Source organism: Hypomesus transpacificus, chromosome 14 (genome assembly GCF_021917145.1).
Source record: "Hypomesus transpacificus isolate Combined female chromosome 14, fHypTra1, whole genome shotgun sequence".
NCBI lineage: Eukaryota > Metazoa > Chordata > Actinopteri > Osmeriformes > Osmeridae > Hypomesus > Hypomesus transpacificus.
The window spans coordinates 11,227,782-11,242,420 of record NC_061073.1 but is presented as its reverse complement, the minus strand read 5'-3'; the positions used below and the strand labels follow the sequence as shown (position 1 = coordinate 11,242,420).

The window sequence follows — 14,639 nt, the reverse complement described above, 5'->3', positions numbered from 1 at the left end:
GGGTGTAGTGTAGGCCAGCCTTCCTCGTCATCATCTGCTGAACGTGATGCGCCGTTAAGAAACGCAGGAACGCCCTCTAGCGATTGACAGAGGCTTCTAGGCTAGGATGAGATGCCCCTAAATGGGTCCAAGCAACCAGACTGGCTGCCAGGGATTGCATTAATAACTATTCAATTTTTTTTGCTGAAACTTGCTGAAACAATTTTCCCAGTGTCTGAAAATAAGATGACACTTAATTACCTCTTTAAAAACTGACAGTAGCTTGGCCAGGAAGCAAAGGGCCGTTGGATGTGACAGGGCGTGGCTTGATTAACCAAGGTGTGAAGGGGAGTGGCTATATTAAAGAGATTTATTTTTGGGGGTATTTCAGTCATTAATTTTTTTTACAGTGGCGATATAGAGAGACAGGAAATGTAGGAAGACAGATAAGGGATGACATACAAAAGGCCTGGGCCGAATTCGAACCCAGGCCACTGCGGTAATGCCTTATCCTACCCTGGTACACGCACTTATCTGGTGAGCCAACGAAGTGCCCCAGGGATATGGATTGACAAGGGAGTAAAAGGGCATGGCTACAAGGACCAGGGAGTGGAGGGGAGGTGGCTCCATTGACCAGGAAGCAAAGGGGAGGTGGCTGTATTGACCAGGGAGAGGAGGGGTGTGGCTTAATTGACCAGGGAGTAGTGTGGGATGCTAGTGGGTAGTGGGGGGAGGGGGGGGGGGGGGCGGAGAGAGGTGACTGGGTTCAGAGCAGCAGGGGGGAATTATTTCCATATGGGAGAACTCAGCAGGGGTGCACCTCCTTATCCCCTGTCCCGACAAGGCCTGCCTGACATTCCTCTGTCTGGGACCCTCTGGGACCCCTATGACCTGCTCCGGCACACACACACACACCTGAACACTCACATGAACGTACACACACAGACGATAGCGACAGATACAATTTCCTGTCTGTAGATAAAGTTGTTACGGTGGAAGAATGGCAGCCAAAGTTACGGTTCATGTCTACAGAGGTATTGTGGCCAAAAACGACACAGTGAATAATGCAAGGTTATTAGTCTTAGGCTTATCTTCCACTCAAGGTCTGAGTTGTGGTGTTTCAGCCTGAATAACATTCCCAGGCAACAACAGGGAACCTTGAGAACACATCTACTAGATGTCTTGGTCCCACGTACTGGAAGACAGGCATTTGTCATTTATTTGGAACCAGGAGATAGTAACAAGGCCTGGAAAATATGATTGAACTTTTCAATCAAGTTCATTTCACTTGCTCCTTTATATCTTCTCAGATCAAGCATGTAATATGCTGTACCTTGTACCTTGCATTAGAGAGATTTTCTTTTCTTCTACACTTTTAACCAAAGCTATACCCATCCCCTATGGGTAAAGGGGGTACACAAAACAAAAGGTACACAACAGTGGTCTGAGCATTTTGGTTACAATAATCTTAATCACAGTATCTCTCCAGCATGGTTATAATCAACATCTAAACAACATTTAAAAAACATTTCTCCAATATGTTAAGAATCATTACAGTATTCTCTCCAGGATGGTTAGAGTAATCACAGTAATCTCTCTTTCGAGCGTGGCATGAATCATCACTGTCACAGTAACATCTCTCCAGTATGGTTGTAATCATCACAGTCACAGTAACCACTTTTCTGCATGGTTATAATCACCACAGTCACAGCAACATCTCTCCAACATGTTTAGAATCATCACAGTAACCCCTCTCCAGAACGGTTAGAATCATCACAGTAACCTCTCTCCAGAACGGTTAGAATCATCACAGTAACCTCTCTCCAACATGTTTAGAATCATCACAGTAACCTCTGTCCAGCACGGTTAGAATCATCACAGTAAACTCTCTCCAGAACGGTTAGAATCATCACAGTAAACTCTCTCCAGCATGGTTAGAATCATCACAGTAAACTCTCTCCAGCATGGTTAGAATCATCACAGTAAACTCTCTCCAGCATGGTAAGAATCATCACTCTCCAGGTGGAGAGATGGTTGAGCCAAGATCTGCAGTGATGGCAAGGCCTGCCTGCCTCCCTGACCGCAGCTGATTCAGGGTAGGGCTAACCTGGGCCAACACCATCCCAGGATGGAGGCTACTTCACCGGGCAGAGATAACAAACCAGAGGCCTATGAGCGGAGCCCATGGAGGGCCAGCCAGCGGGAGCTGCCGGGAAGGATGTCAGCACACCGCTGGGCTTACACAGAAAAACCTTATCGCCCAGAGGGGGGTCTGGATGCCTGTCCTGCTACTCGAGCACAGGGAGCCAAAAGTTGAATACCTATGAAGGAATTCACAGTCGTTTTTGTTCTGGAGCTGGGAGAAGTGTTGAGGATTAGGTGTCGGTCTGACTGTGGTGCAATAGGGCCTCCAGTGTCTGCTGTATCCAAACGGTGGTGCAGAAGACTGTTGCTTTAGTGGGTGGGGAGCTTCTACCATGTGTACAGGTCTTTGTGATGGTCTCCTGTGCTGCGATGGCAGGCCTTTGTGATGGAGTCCATTCTTCTGAACACTTGGGATTTTTGTTGTTGAATAAAACTGCCAAATAAGGTTGGGGCCAAATACACATCACACACATGCATGCTTTTTTTTCTCTCAAAATCCTGTTTATGGGAACCCAGGAAGAACCATTCAAAAGACGAATACTATTTTAGTCTGAGTCTAGGGGTATAGGAGAAGAGGGGAGATGAATGAGGAGGGAGAAGAGCAGAAGGAGAGAGTCCAGCTGGAGTTCAGAGACCGTCCCAAGCTGAAGATCCTGTTTACATCCCCTGGAGCTGTTGAACGTGGGGGTTGTTCCGTTGTTGTTCTAAAATTACCTCCTTCAAACTTGGAACAATAAGATGAGAAAGGAGTTTTAATGAGACTTTTCCTTTCATCTTCATGAGCCTCAGTGCGTCCCGGAGCGTACGGTCGGTCCTCTGGCCTCCTGTACAGCCTCAGGTCCCAGCTTCTCCCCAATAAGGACCAGCAGCCTTGTCCTCATCGAAGAGGCCCTTTCAACAGAGTACCTCATGTTTTATTGCTGAGCTGAACTTTATCTAGGTCGACACGTATCCAGTCTCATGTGCTGATCCATCTGTTCAGCCTTCGGATCATGAATATGAGGAAAGAAGAGTCTGAAACTAAACTAACACATCAAGCTCCATCAACTTGAACCGACACCTAACTCTATAACCCCTCGTGTGGAACGGTGGCACTCTGCCTTGTACTGCCGCTTCGCAGCGATAATGTTTTGGGTTCGATTCTCACTCGGGGCCTGTCGGTGTCTCCCAGGTCTTTCTGCATGGCGTTTGCATATTCTCCTTGTGCTGACCTGGGTGTCCTAATCACCCAATGTTAAAACATGTATAACAGATTGCTCTGTTGACCGTATCCCTGACCAGGACATGGGTGATCACTTGGACTTGGCCCCCTGGCACTGGTGATGTGGCTGCCCAGTGGTCTTTGCTCCCCTGGGAGGAAGGAAATTAATCCAATTCTTCTTCTTCTTCAAACCTTAAACTACACCCACAAACCTTAAATCACATAAATACTTGTCCACTCCAATTTCTCATCAGTTGGTACATTGTTCCAGAATCCAGATTCCGTCTGAATGAGTCTACAGGGGTCCAGATCAGTGTAGTGGTCATTCTGCCCTGCAATAGTAGTCTCAAGGTCAGGAGAAATGTGGTTACAGGAGACATTGGGACTAACTGGACTACATCCGATGTCTGATGCCCCTAACCTCATTCATTTACTTGTTCTCATACAAAGTTCAAAACCTAAATTATCTGAAACTTTCTCATACAATAATGGGAAACCTAGCAGTCTTTTGATAGAGACACAAACGCGTCCATCTCTTCCATCCTCCCTTTCCCTCTTGGCCAAACAAAATAAACACCAATGAGGGACTGTTTGAATCAGGTGGAGACCAAACTCAAACCAGGTTTCCGGGCATTCCAAGCCCTGCTGGGGCTTCAAAGCAGTAGTCGAGACAGGTCGGGGGCACACGGGGGCGGGGGACGTGTGTGTGTGGTGGGGGGGTCCGGGTTGGGCGGGGGGACTTCACAGTTCTGCCTAACAGCCTAGGCCGGACCTTGTCTCCAGGACTGGCTGGGAGGGAACAATGGGGCGCTGTGGAGACATTTGCTCAACGCATGTTTACATTACATACACCTTTCCTAGAACTCTCTGGAACCCCTGAGACCCGAGGACCCTGTGTTCCCCAGCTCCGGTTCTCACCAGTCTGTTTTTAAAGTCCTCTCATCAACCCCTCCACCTCACATCTGCCTATCCTCTCGTTCTCAACCACACCTTCCTTCATCCACCCCTCCACTCATCCACTTCTCCATTCCTCCATCCTACCCTCAATTTATAGTCCAATACGAGGCTTTCAGGGTCCCAGAACTCAACAGTGTTTGGAGGGAGTGCTGTAATGGGATGAGGGTTAAGGTCAGATGGGAGTATACAGTAGTTAAGGTGAGATCAGGGTTAAGGTGGGATCAGGGTTTAGTTAAGGTGCGATGCTAGTATAGATAAGGTGGGTTGGTGGTGGTTAGAGTTAACAAGGCCCCAAACTGACACTGTCACTTTACGTCACACAATGTCACTTTAACACATTCAGTATTATTATTTTTTCTATTATTTTATTTATCGTATTTTATATAATATTGTATAGCCGTAGTATTTTATTTTATTATGTTTGAATGTTCATTGTATGCACCTGCCCACCAAAGTAAATTCCTTGTTTGTGACCACTTTGCGATTAAACACGATCCCGAGGTCTTATTAAAAGGTTTGGAGCTCCTCAGTCCACTCGTGATCCCCCAGTTGGGTTCAATGTGTTGGACAGATAGCTTTGAATAAACATACAGTATACTGCATCTGAGCTATAGGGTACAGTGACTCTTAGCCTCTTTGACACAGCTGCATTTTACTCACAATGGCCGGGCTTCCCAGATTTGTTACGAAACTCTTAACGCTCAGAGCTTCTTAGGAGCGTTCTAAGAACGCTCTACAATGCTTTTAGAACGTTCTTAAGAAGCTCTTAGCGTTAAGAGCTTCTTAACGAATCTGGGAAACCCAGCCAATATCATCAGCTCTCACAATGAACCACACAGGCAGCTCTAAATGAGCACTCGTTGCTTTTTCATTTTATTCATATATTGTGTCCTTAAAATCTTCTACAGTACTATACATTTCCTGTCAGCAGAGGCTGTTGTCAGGGTTACAGTCCCTGCGGAACCCAACAGCTCCACTTCCTGGTTGTACAGCTGGGCTGAGCCAATGAGGGAGCAGGTGTTGGGATAGGGGCCCAGGGCCTCTGAGCCCAGGGGCCAGGACTGTGGACGCCCACTGACTAAACAAACAGCAGTATGTACTACAGCACAAGCCCACATAGGTCAACACAGCCTGCAGCATGGGGACAACACCTGCTATCACATCAAACAGGGCCCAGGCCTGTTCCTGTACAACATGCATAGGGTGCGCTCGGTGTGCATATTTTCTCGAGACCTATGTACACATTTCAAAACACTCAGTAACGGCAGCTGAAACATAGGAGCTAAAAGATTTACCGTCATCAGATTTAGAATGTTATTAGATTCCATTATTATTAATATAATTTATTTAGGAAAAGAAACATTGAGGAAGAAAATGCAAATACGAGAGGAACTTGTGATACTTGTGGTTGGATACTTGTGGTTGGATAGGGCCACTTCAAAAGGCATGTAACAAGTCACCACATTTGACACAACGGATAGTCAGTATATCTACCACAGGACAGGACAATCATTTCACTCTCCATACAGTACATTGGAAAATTGCAATATTCCAAAATGCAACCCTAAAATAACCACCCAACTTCCAACCAGTAAATGCATAATCACAACCATATCCAGCACTGATGTGTCAGCCCCTTAACCCTCTCACCACCGGTGAGTGAGGGTAGGGAGAGGTAAGACAGGGACAGTTGAGGTTAGGGAGAGGTGAGACGGGAATAGTTGAGGGTAGGGAGAGGTGAGACAGGGAGACGTGAGACAGGGAAAGGTGAGTTTAGACTCCTATGTTTAGACGGTGTTTCAGTGTTCGGAGCAAGTTAGCTTAACTGTCACATGCCTCTAGTGGGGCCCGAAGGGTGCTGGGGGGCCAGCAGGGGGCTGAGGAGGGGGGCAGGTGGCTCATTCAGCCAGGGGCCTTGTCGGAGGCTGGTTTAGAGAGGAACATTGTTAAAGAAAGATCACAAAGAAAACTGTGGTCTCCCCCTCACTCCACAGGCCAGACCAAACCACATACCCCACCCCCTGAAGGCAGAACTAACCAATCAATGCTTCCTTCTGGGTTTTAATGATCACCAAAAGCTCTCCATGCCTGTTACTGAGAAATCCCTAGAGTAACAGTCGCTCATTCTCTCCATCTCCACCCCCCCCCCCCCCCCCCCCTCTCTCTCTCCCAACTTCACTTTCATGTTTGAAGACACAGATTCATAGAACAATGTCGATGCTGAACAGGCAGTAACAGAACACAAAGCTTCATCACCATTACAGTTTGGCACTGCATTCAAGGATGCCCCCAGTGCATGAATACCTGTCAGTTCCAGGTCGTTAAAAGTGAATCGAATAGTCAATTCAGTTTGGTGGATGTGATTCAAACAGTCAGTTCGGGTTGGTGGAAGTGATTCAAACAGTCAATCCAGTTTGGTAGAGGTGATTCAAACTGGTGGTCCCAGGGTAGTGTCAACCCTGTCCATCTACCATCCTAACCCCAAGCCTGCTACGGCCACCCTCCCCCTGGTACCTCTATTGAACGCAGTGTAGCCTGACAACCTCCCAGTTAGCAGGCTACACCACAGACAAGCCTGGCTGCACCTCTGGCCTGGAGGGCACAGACATTCAGATTGACGCCTCAGCAGCAGCAGAAGCAAAGGGAGCTGACCCTGCAACCGCCATCAGGGGTGAGTTTCAATCGTTCGACATGGTTTCCTTCCTCTCTGCTGACTACTGAGGTGATGGCACAGGGCAAAGGGAACAGGCATGTGCGTAATAAGTGGAGGAAATGCCCTGTGCTTTCCCCTGCCACAGTTTCGGGTCAGTGGGAAAAAAGATCAGAGTGGGAAAAAAGATCAGAGTGGGAAAAAGACAAACAAAGGTGGAGCAAAATATGTCTCCGAATTGAGATGCACCCTATATCCATTCTCCCCGTAGGCCTTGGCCGTGCAGAATGCAGTGAGGTATTGATTACATAAAAGTATGGTTGACCATGTTAGTGAACATTTAAAAGGCACTGTCAGAGAAATTCCATCTCAGTGAAAAGGAAAAGAACGGATCTTAATCAACAATGCTTAAAATCTAATATTTGTTTGCGATAGAAAAACAAACAAATGACTTGTGCGTATATTGGGGCCCCTTCTATACCAGCAAAAGCACTGAAGATTAACTATCAGCACAGCTTGTAAGGCTACTAGATGCCATACTGTATACATATATTATCTCTCTCAGCTCTAAGCTACATATTCGAAGATGTACATTCTTTATAATAGTCGTTTAGGTAAGACTAACCACCATTTAAAACGGCGACTTCTCTTCAGACTGAATCTAACAAACCAAATCTTCTTCAGCATTGTACCATTAATGTGTTTTAACCCTTCAAACTATTTCCATAGTTCTGTCAAAGCTATGGTGTTAGTGGATATGTCTAACATTGTTTTTGTTATGTCCACAAGAGGGTGCTATGAATAGTGACTGACCACTAGAAAAATCACTCATTGTTAAACATCAAACTTAATTATAAAACATCATTGTCTGCCTGTTGATAGGAAGAGAAAAAAGTTGCTTGACTATAACCATCCAGAGATGGTGATAAAATGCCCCTTTCGCCCAAGAACCAGGGATTTAAAATATAACATTCAACCTTTTCATAACATGTCAGGCACCAAGTAAGGCTTTCAAAAAGGCCTCCACACTTTACCACCTCCACTGCTAGAAAGCTCTGTTGTTTAGGAGATGGGATGAGCTGTTCCAAGCCTTTGACTCCAGAACGCCAGGCAGACAAGGCAGTATGATAGACAGGCAGTATGACAGACAGCATGAATTCTGAAGACCAGGTAAGAGTTTGAAAGTCCCCAATATGGGCTGAAGGGCTCTTGGGTGGATGAGATGGGACTCTGGTGTCGGGTCAGTAGTCTCCCTCCGCAGGTGGCGCCCCCTGGAGGAATGGTGAGAAGGACGAACGCACTGTCCGTCCCTTTAGTGGTTGCTGCACCCGGAAGTTGTTGACCATGCTCTTCTGGGCTTCTTCCTCCGCTGAGGTGAAGAGAAGGCTCCGGAACACTGCCAGCTGGCAGCGAGAGGAAGAGAGAGGGAGAAATGGAAATGAAGAGAGGAGGGAGGGAGCCACAGGAAGAGAGAGAGGAAGAAAGAGACCAAAAGAGGAAGGAGAGACAGGAAGAAAGAAAGAGAGTGAGAAGAGGGGAGAACATGCGAGAGGGGAGAGAGAAAATGCGTCAAGAGATCGTATTTTAAGTACAAACTAAATGTTTATGTAACTTTACATGACTCAGGCCTCAGCTTTCAATACTGTCACACACACCTGGTCATGGCTGACTTCGATGTGCTGCTTCATGATGATCCAAGTGACGGCCTCTGTGAGAGGGGGTGTGGTCAGTGACCCTCCATAGGTCCAGTAGTCATCAATGTTTGTGGGCAGCAAACAGGCCGGGTCAAACCTGGTGAACTCCACCACACTGTCCTGGAGAGGTGGAGGGAGTACATATAGCCAAGTTACAGGTTTAAAATGCCAAATGAAATGCCTCTATTAGCATAACTTAAAACATCCCTTTATCAAACTGATAAATCTAATTGACGGTTGTACATTAAACAGTTCAAACTTGACTGGCAGTGGTGGGTTGTAATGTTGTCTTTCACCACAAGGGGGTGATGAAAGTAGACCTGAAATACCATGAGTGTTCCCAACACTCACGTGTTCCAAGATCAGCTCATGTTACTTCATGGTACTTTTGTGTCATCGTGTTGGTGGACAGTCTTTTCTCTTACACTCCGAGCGCTGGTAACCCCACTCCTCGTTTATACTCCACTCCCCAGCATCGCCCCGATTCTCATCTAGGAGCAGCTCCCACGTCACACATCTACATGCTAACACCCGCTGAGGTGGGAACAACAGCCCTTCCAGACCCTAAACAGACCTCCCTCCCAGACCTCTCTCTCTCTCTATCCCTCCCAGACCCTAACCAGACCTCTCTCCCTCACAGACCCTAACCAGACCTCTCTCTCTCTCCCTCCCAGACCCTAACCAGACCTCTCTCTCTCTCCCTCCCAGACCCTAACCAGACCTCTCTCTCTCCCTCCCAGACCCTAACCAGACCTCTCTCTCTCTCCCTCCCAGACCCTAACCAGACCTCTCTCTCTCCTTCCCAGACCCTAACCAGACCTCTCTCTCTCCTTACCAGACCCTAACCAGACCTCTCTCTCTCTCCCTCCCAGACCCTAACCAGACCTCTCTCTCTCCTTCCCAGACCCTAACCAGACCTCTCTCTCTCCTTCCCAGACCCTAACCAGACCTCTCTCTCTCTCCCTCCCAGACCCTAACCATACCTCTCTCTCTCTCTCTCCCTCCCAGACCCTAACCAGACCCCTTTCCCGCCCAGACCCCCCACGGACCCCTCCTACACGCATCCCACACCCCTCTCCCTCCCAGACCAACCTGGCTGGAGGAAAGGATTGCGGCCTTGTTCTCACCTTGTGTCTGACAGCAGGGAGGGCGTCCACTAGTTTCTGGAGCCCCTCATGCCTCTTTCCCACCTAAGGAAAAAGATCAGGAAACAGGCCTCTTTTGTCCATATCCACCACTTGTTTAATAACCTCCTTTACACGTTCACACAGTGGGCCTGTGTTCAGTATGATCTTCAATTTACTATGAGACATGGAATGTTAATCTGCAGGAGAATGTGCTGTACAAAGGAACACAGTCCCCTGTGTGTGCGTGCCGAGGGCTGGAAAGCTGAGACGAAGACAAACGGGTAGGGCTTTGTGTGGTAGGAGAGTTTCGTCAAAACCTAGGGTAGGGCTATGTCGGGTAGGATGGTTCAGTCAATACCTGGGCTATGTGGTGTAGGATACTTCAGTAAATATCCAGGGTAGGGCTCTGTGGGGTAGGGTATTTTTACCTTGAGGAAGACTCCAATAACAGCCAGACCATTCTCTTCCATTACTGCCTCCTCGAACAAACTGTATTTTTCAGAGTTCCAGTGAACCAAGTGAAGCTAGAAAGACAGAGAAAGAATGAGGAAGAGTGGAAAAAGAAACAGAGTATGCGAACACTTTGTACATCAGCCCTTGTCGTTATTAGCACAATCGGGTACAGTACGAGTACACTACTTGCATTTAAGCCTCAAAGCCATTGGCCAATATCCATCCACCACACCAACACAGGCCTAACACAGGTGTCCGTTTCCATTCATCCGCACTGAGCCATTCTGTTACATGACACCCTATCTTTCTGACCCTCTGCTGACTCGCAGGTTCTCATGCAGCCTCTCACCGTGTTCCTCCCTGTTTTGAGAGCTCAACAAAGGCCCAACCCTGGCAGTCGGTCCTGCTGCTGCCTTCATCATCAGGGCTCTCTACAGGAACCAGGGCTTTACAGGGACCAGGGCTCTACAGGAACCAGGGCTTTACAGGGACCAGGGCTCTACAGGAACCAGGGCTTTACAGGGACCAGGGCTCTACAGGAACCAGGGCTTTACAGGGACCAGGGCTCTACAGGAACCAGGGCTTTACAGGGACCAGGGCTCTACAGGAACCAGGGCTTTACAGGGACCAGGGCTCTAAAGGGACCAGGGCTTTACAGGGACCAGCGCTCTAAAGGGACCAGGGCTTTACAGGGACCAGGGCTTTACAGGGACCAGGGCTTTACAGGGACCAGGGCTCTACAGGAACCAGGGCTTTACAGGGACCAGCGCTCTAAAGGGACCAGGGCTTTACAGGTACCAGGGCTCTACAGGAACCAGGGCTTTACAGGGACCAGCGCTCTAAAGGGACCAGGGCTTTACAGGGACCAGGGCTTTACAGGGACCAGGGCGTGACCATGTGAATCCACTGAAAACCAAATACCTCTTGTAAAAAGTGTTTGTCTAAAGAGGGCGTATCCCCAAGTGACAATGCACATGCACACACATCCACAAGATACTGTGTAATGAGCAGTGAAGAAAAGTGTGAACCTCCCCCTGCCAGGGAGAGCCTGTGGCGTGGTCCCGCAGGGCCGGATGAACCAGACAAACAGCCTGTCACGGTGCAACCTGTCAAGGTACCAGGCCCTACAGGGACCAGACACCCTGTTGTTCCCTCTCTTACGTAAGCTTAGGCGAGCGGAACAATACCAAAATAGAACCCTTCCCAGAAGGCAGAGGGGACTGAGCACCCGGTGTGTGTCTATAAAGAGGGACGCACCAGTGCGATTGTCAGACTCAACATTACGTGCAAGTACGTCCGGGACTGAGCATGTTGCACACTTCTCCACAGGACGACTAGACCCCTGTCAAAACTCTGCCCTGTTACCCATCATAACGTCCTTGTGACAGTGAATACAGTAGGCTTTTCTTATCTAGGTATACACCTTATCCAAAGTCTGTCATTGTCTTATCCATTTATTGTCTCTATTAGGCAATCCTGGACATCATAAACACACAGGCAGAAGTCGTACTGACACACTAACTTACAGTAAAATACCAAACATATACATCATAAACACAATCAGGCCATGTGTGTAAACTATTCCAAGTTGCAGTAACACTGGAGTCAGGCTGTTCAGCTACTTCCATTAACTGAGATCAGTTTTGAGATCCGTATTTGTCAAGTTCTCTTGACAGATACATCATCTGTGAAGTACATGATCTGAGCTCGGTACCTCAGCAGGGAACAGGCGGCGGTCCACAGTGTGCTCCGAGCCCCAGGCATTGGTCTCCCCCCAGTGGAAGTGAAACTGACAAAGCCGGAACTGGTCTTCCAAGGGACCCCCTTTAAGTGCTGCACAATTATCATGATAATGTCATACTATGTAACAACAATGATCTAATAGGAGACAACAACAAAAACCTGACTGAAAACATTCATATAGGAAACCATTGATTCACTGTCGTGGAAAAAAAAAGTTGACTCCAATACTCATTGTGTTTATTATTGTAGACTATCCTGCGGTTTCTGACATGCTAATACCATCCAAAATTGGGCATTTTAAGACTTGACAATAATTAATTTTCTTTTGTATGACTCCATATTAAAATAAACCTAACTGCGGAATTTATATTGATGCTCATATGAAATTATAGCCTACATAATTTAGATCAATGCACATGTGAAGTAACGATAAAACAACAGTCAAATCAGTTATGACTTCCACGTGGCAGGCGGCAGGCATTCCACTGATAATCAGTAACGGTCCAGGAAAAGTAGGAGAAAAGAAAAATCTTACTGGATTTATCGGTGGTGTCGTCGTACTCCACCAGGAACGAATAGCCGTTGTTCCAAATCTGTTGACAGGTCCTCGGGTCGTACTTCGCAATCAACGGCTTCAGGTTCGGGTCAAAGATGCTCTTGCGCACCGTGATATCGATTGGAGATTGACGTTCTCCTCCCGGGATGGCGAGGGGTCCTTGCCACATCGGATGCACTAAGGAAGAGATTATGTTAGACAACCAGTTCATGACGGCAAGTTACCTCAAGAAAAGAAACTACTGTAGGGGAAACAGGAAAAAAAATCGTACAACCAAGGATTAATCACATCGATTAAAAACACCTACTTTTCATTGTGTACTCGGCTGCTCCCTGCATTTTGTAACAGTAAAATAACAATATAACGAATCGAAATAGAGGACGATTTTATTCACACACACAAAAAAATCAAAAAGTAGTCTATTGACTACACAAAAATATCATCCGTGATTCGGCTAGCAGTACTATGAGGAAGGAGTGAGGGAGAAATATACTTCCCTTTGTAGACTGTTTTCGAAGGAAATTGCAAAATAAGTTAGACGTGGGAAGGCTATAAAGTGACGCGCGGAATGTATTGGCAGACCGCCAACTGTACTCCACAGCTGGGCACTGATCCGCTTGTCTAGTTCTGAATGACTTTATGGGATATAGCCCAACTATGGAAAAGTCATCTAGCAGAATTCCTTGTGTGGCATGTGACTGATGGTTTTGACTGAAGCGTATGATTATTACAGAATTAGTCTGTATTACCAATAGACTTGGTTCCATGGACAAGGCTTGACTGAGTGTGAAGTGTTAATTAATACTTGCTATTAATTCGTGAATGACATCTTGACACATACCTAGCTAGTCCCAGGATGTATCCCTCGTGACCCCACGATAGTGTTCATAGTCCACTTACTCTACAATAAAGCTGTTATGGGCTATCCTTAGCTCATTTAACCTCCATATAGGCTACGTTCAGTGTGTGCGTGTTGTCTTTCAAAACCATGGTCAATCACAGTTTGGCACAGGCTATGTAGCCTATTGTTCCATTTATAAAATGAAAATATTGTGAACTCAACTCAATGGCAGGCAGTTTAAAGACACAAGTCCCCACCCTTAAGTACACAATAAGAGCAAGTAGCCTACAAAAGCATTTTTCAGGGTTGGATAAGAACATGCATGGACGTGATTCTTGATGTTACCTTGTTCTGGGTCTGGCGTTAGGGACAAACAAAAGATGGAATGTGGCAAAATATTCTGACATCTAACCCTATATGCAAGCTCAATTATTATTTTTTATCAGTCTATAGGCCTAGAGGACGTCAACATCTTAGCGGCAGACCTTAGCTGCAATCAAATCCTGGACATCGAGGTTTTTGATAAATATGAATTCTGTTCGACCCTAATCCACCCATGCGAAAAATCCAGTCCCTAGTTTCCAGGACTCTTTCCACATGCTTAAAATGACAACACAGTAGCACGAGAGCTTCGGCTCCTTTTGATTTTCATAAAAATTACATTGTAGCCATCATGTGCTTCTAATGGAAAATGTTACTAGTGTTCTTAACAGAAAACACAGGTTAACTGTCTTTCGGACACACTCTTTAAAAGCTCGACTCTGTTTAGCTTGTTTAGGTACTCCGTCGACTCACAGCGGATTTTTTTTTTAATGAAACGGCGGCACATCCTGGTTTAACTTTATACATTTGAGGAATACACGTCAACATAATTTTGCACACTTAACTTACTCTGCGAAAGCACATATTTGCTCGAACATGCACTGAGACTGCATGTTCTCACTGGCATAAACCGCTGGCTCCTAGTGTCCCTGATGAGACGTCTGTGCAGTTGTCGAGCGAGCGGCGATGCAATCGATGAGAGAATCACCATGATCGAGCCTTGGATGTTGGTTCTCAAGACGTTTTTCGAAGCCTGATACGATACAACGATGTTAAAGCTAAAACAATCAGTTAAGGCATCATTCACCCGACGTTTACTTTACATAACAGTTTTCCAATAACCAGTACTACACCGTTGTTGGGTTTCAGACAAACTCCGATGTCACTGTCAGTTGCATTTGGAACGCCTCCTCGCTCTCAGTTGACTGGTTGGAGTCACAAAGTGGGCAGGCTTTCATCAAAACGCACAGC

General features: G+C 46.7%; 1 protein-coding gene across 2 annotated transcripts; it reads right to left on the bottom strand.

Moving 5' to 3' along the window:
- Positions 1–5,130: 5,130 nt before the first annotated feature.
- Positions 5,131–14,570, bottom strand: ca5a (carbonic anhydrase Va). 2 transcript variants are annotated; one of them, XM_047033772.1, is made up of 7 exons: positions 14,238–14,570; positions 12,485–12,682; positions 11,921–12,039; positions 10,182–10,277; positions 9,754–9,816; positions 8,588–8,746; positions 5,131–8,335 (listed from the first exon to the last, which is right to left on the bottom strand). In XM_047033772.1, the coding sequence occupies exons 1-7, from the start codon at positions 14,377–14,379 to the stop codon at positions 8,174–8,176; spliced, it is 939 nt and encodes a 312-aa protein (XP_046889728.1). In that variant the 5' UTR covers positions 14,380–14,570; the 3' UTR covers positions 5,131–8,173. The 2 variants fall into 2 exon arrangements, with proteins under 2 accessions (XP_046889728.1, XP_046889729.1); XM_047033773.1 differs by lacking the exon at positions 14,238–14,570 and adding an exon at positions 12,813–13,000.
- Between the last annotated feature and the right edge of the window lie 69 nt (positions 14,571–14,639).

Bases quoted from the DNA above. Each gene is read 5' to 3' on its own strand.
- ca5a (XM_047033772.1), bottom strand. From the start codon at position 14,379: ATGGTGATTCTCTCATCGATTGCATCGCCGCTCGCTCGACAACTGCAC. The intron at 10,278-11,920 runs GTACCGAGCTCA...CTGTCTTTCTAG, and splicing joins GCCGCCTGTTCCCTGCTGAG to CTTCACTTGGTTCACTGGAA. The intron at 9,817-10,181 runs GTAAAAATACCC...CTTTTTCCTTAG, and splicing joins TTATTGGAGTCTTCCTCAAG to GTGGGAAAGAGGCATGAGGG.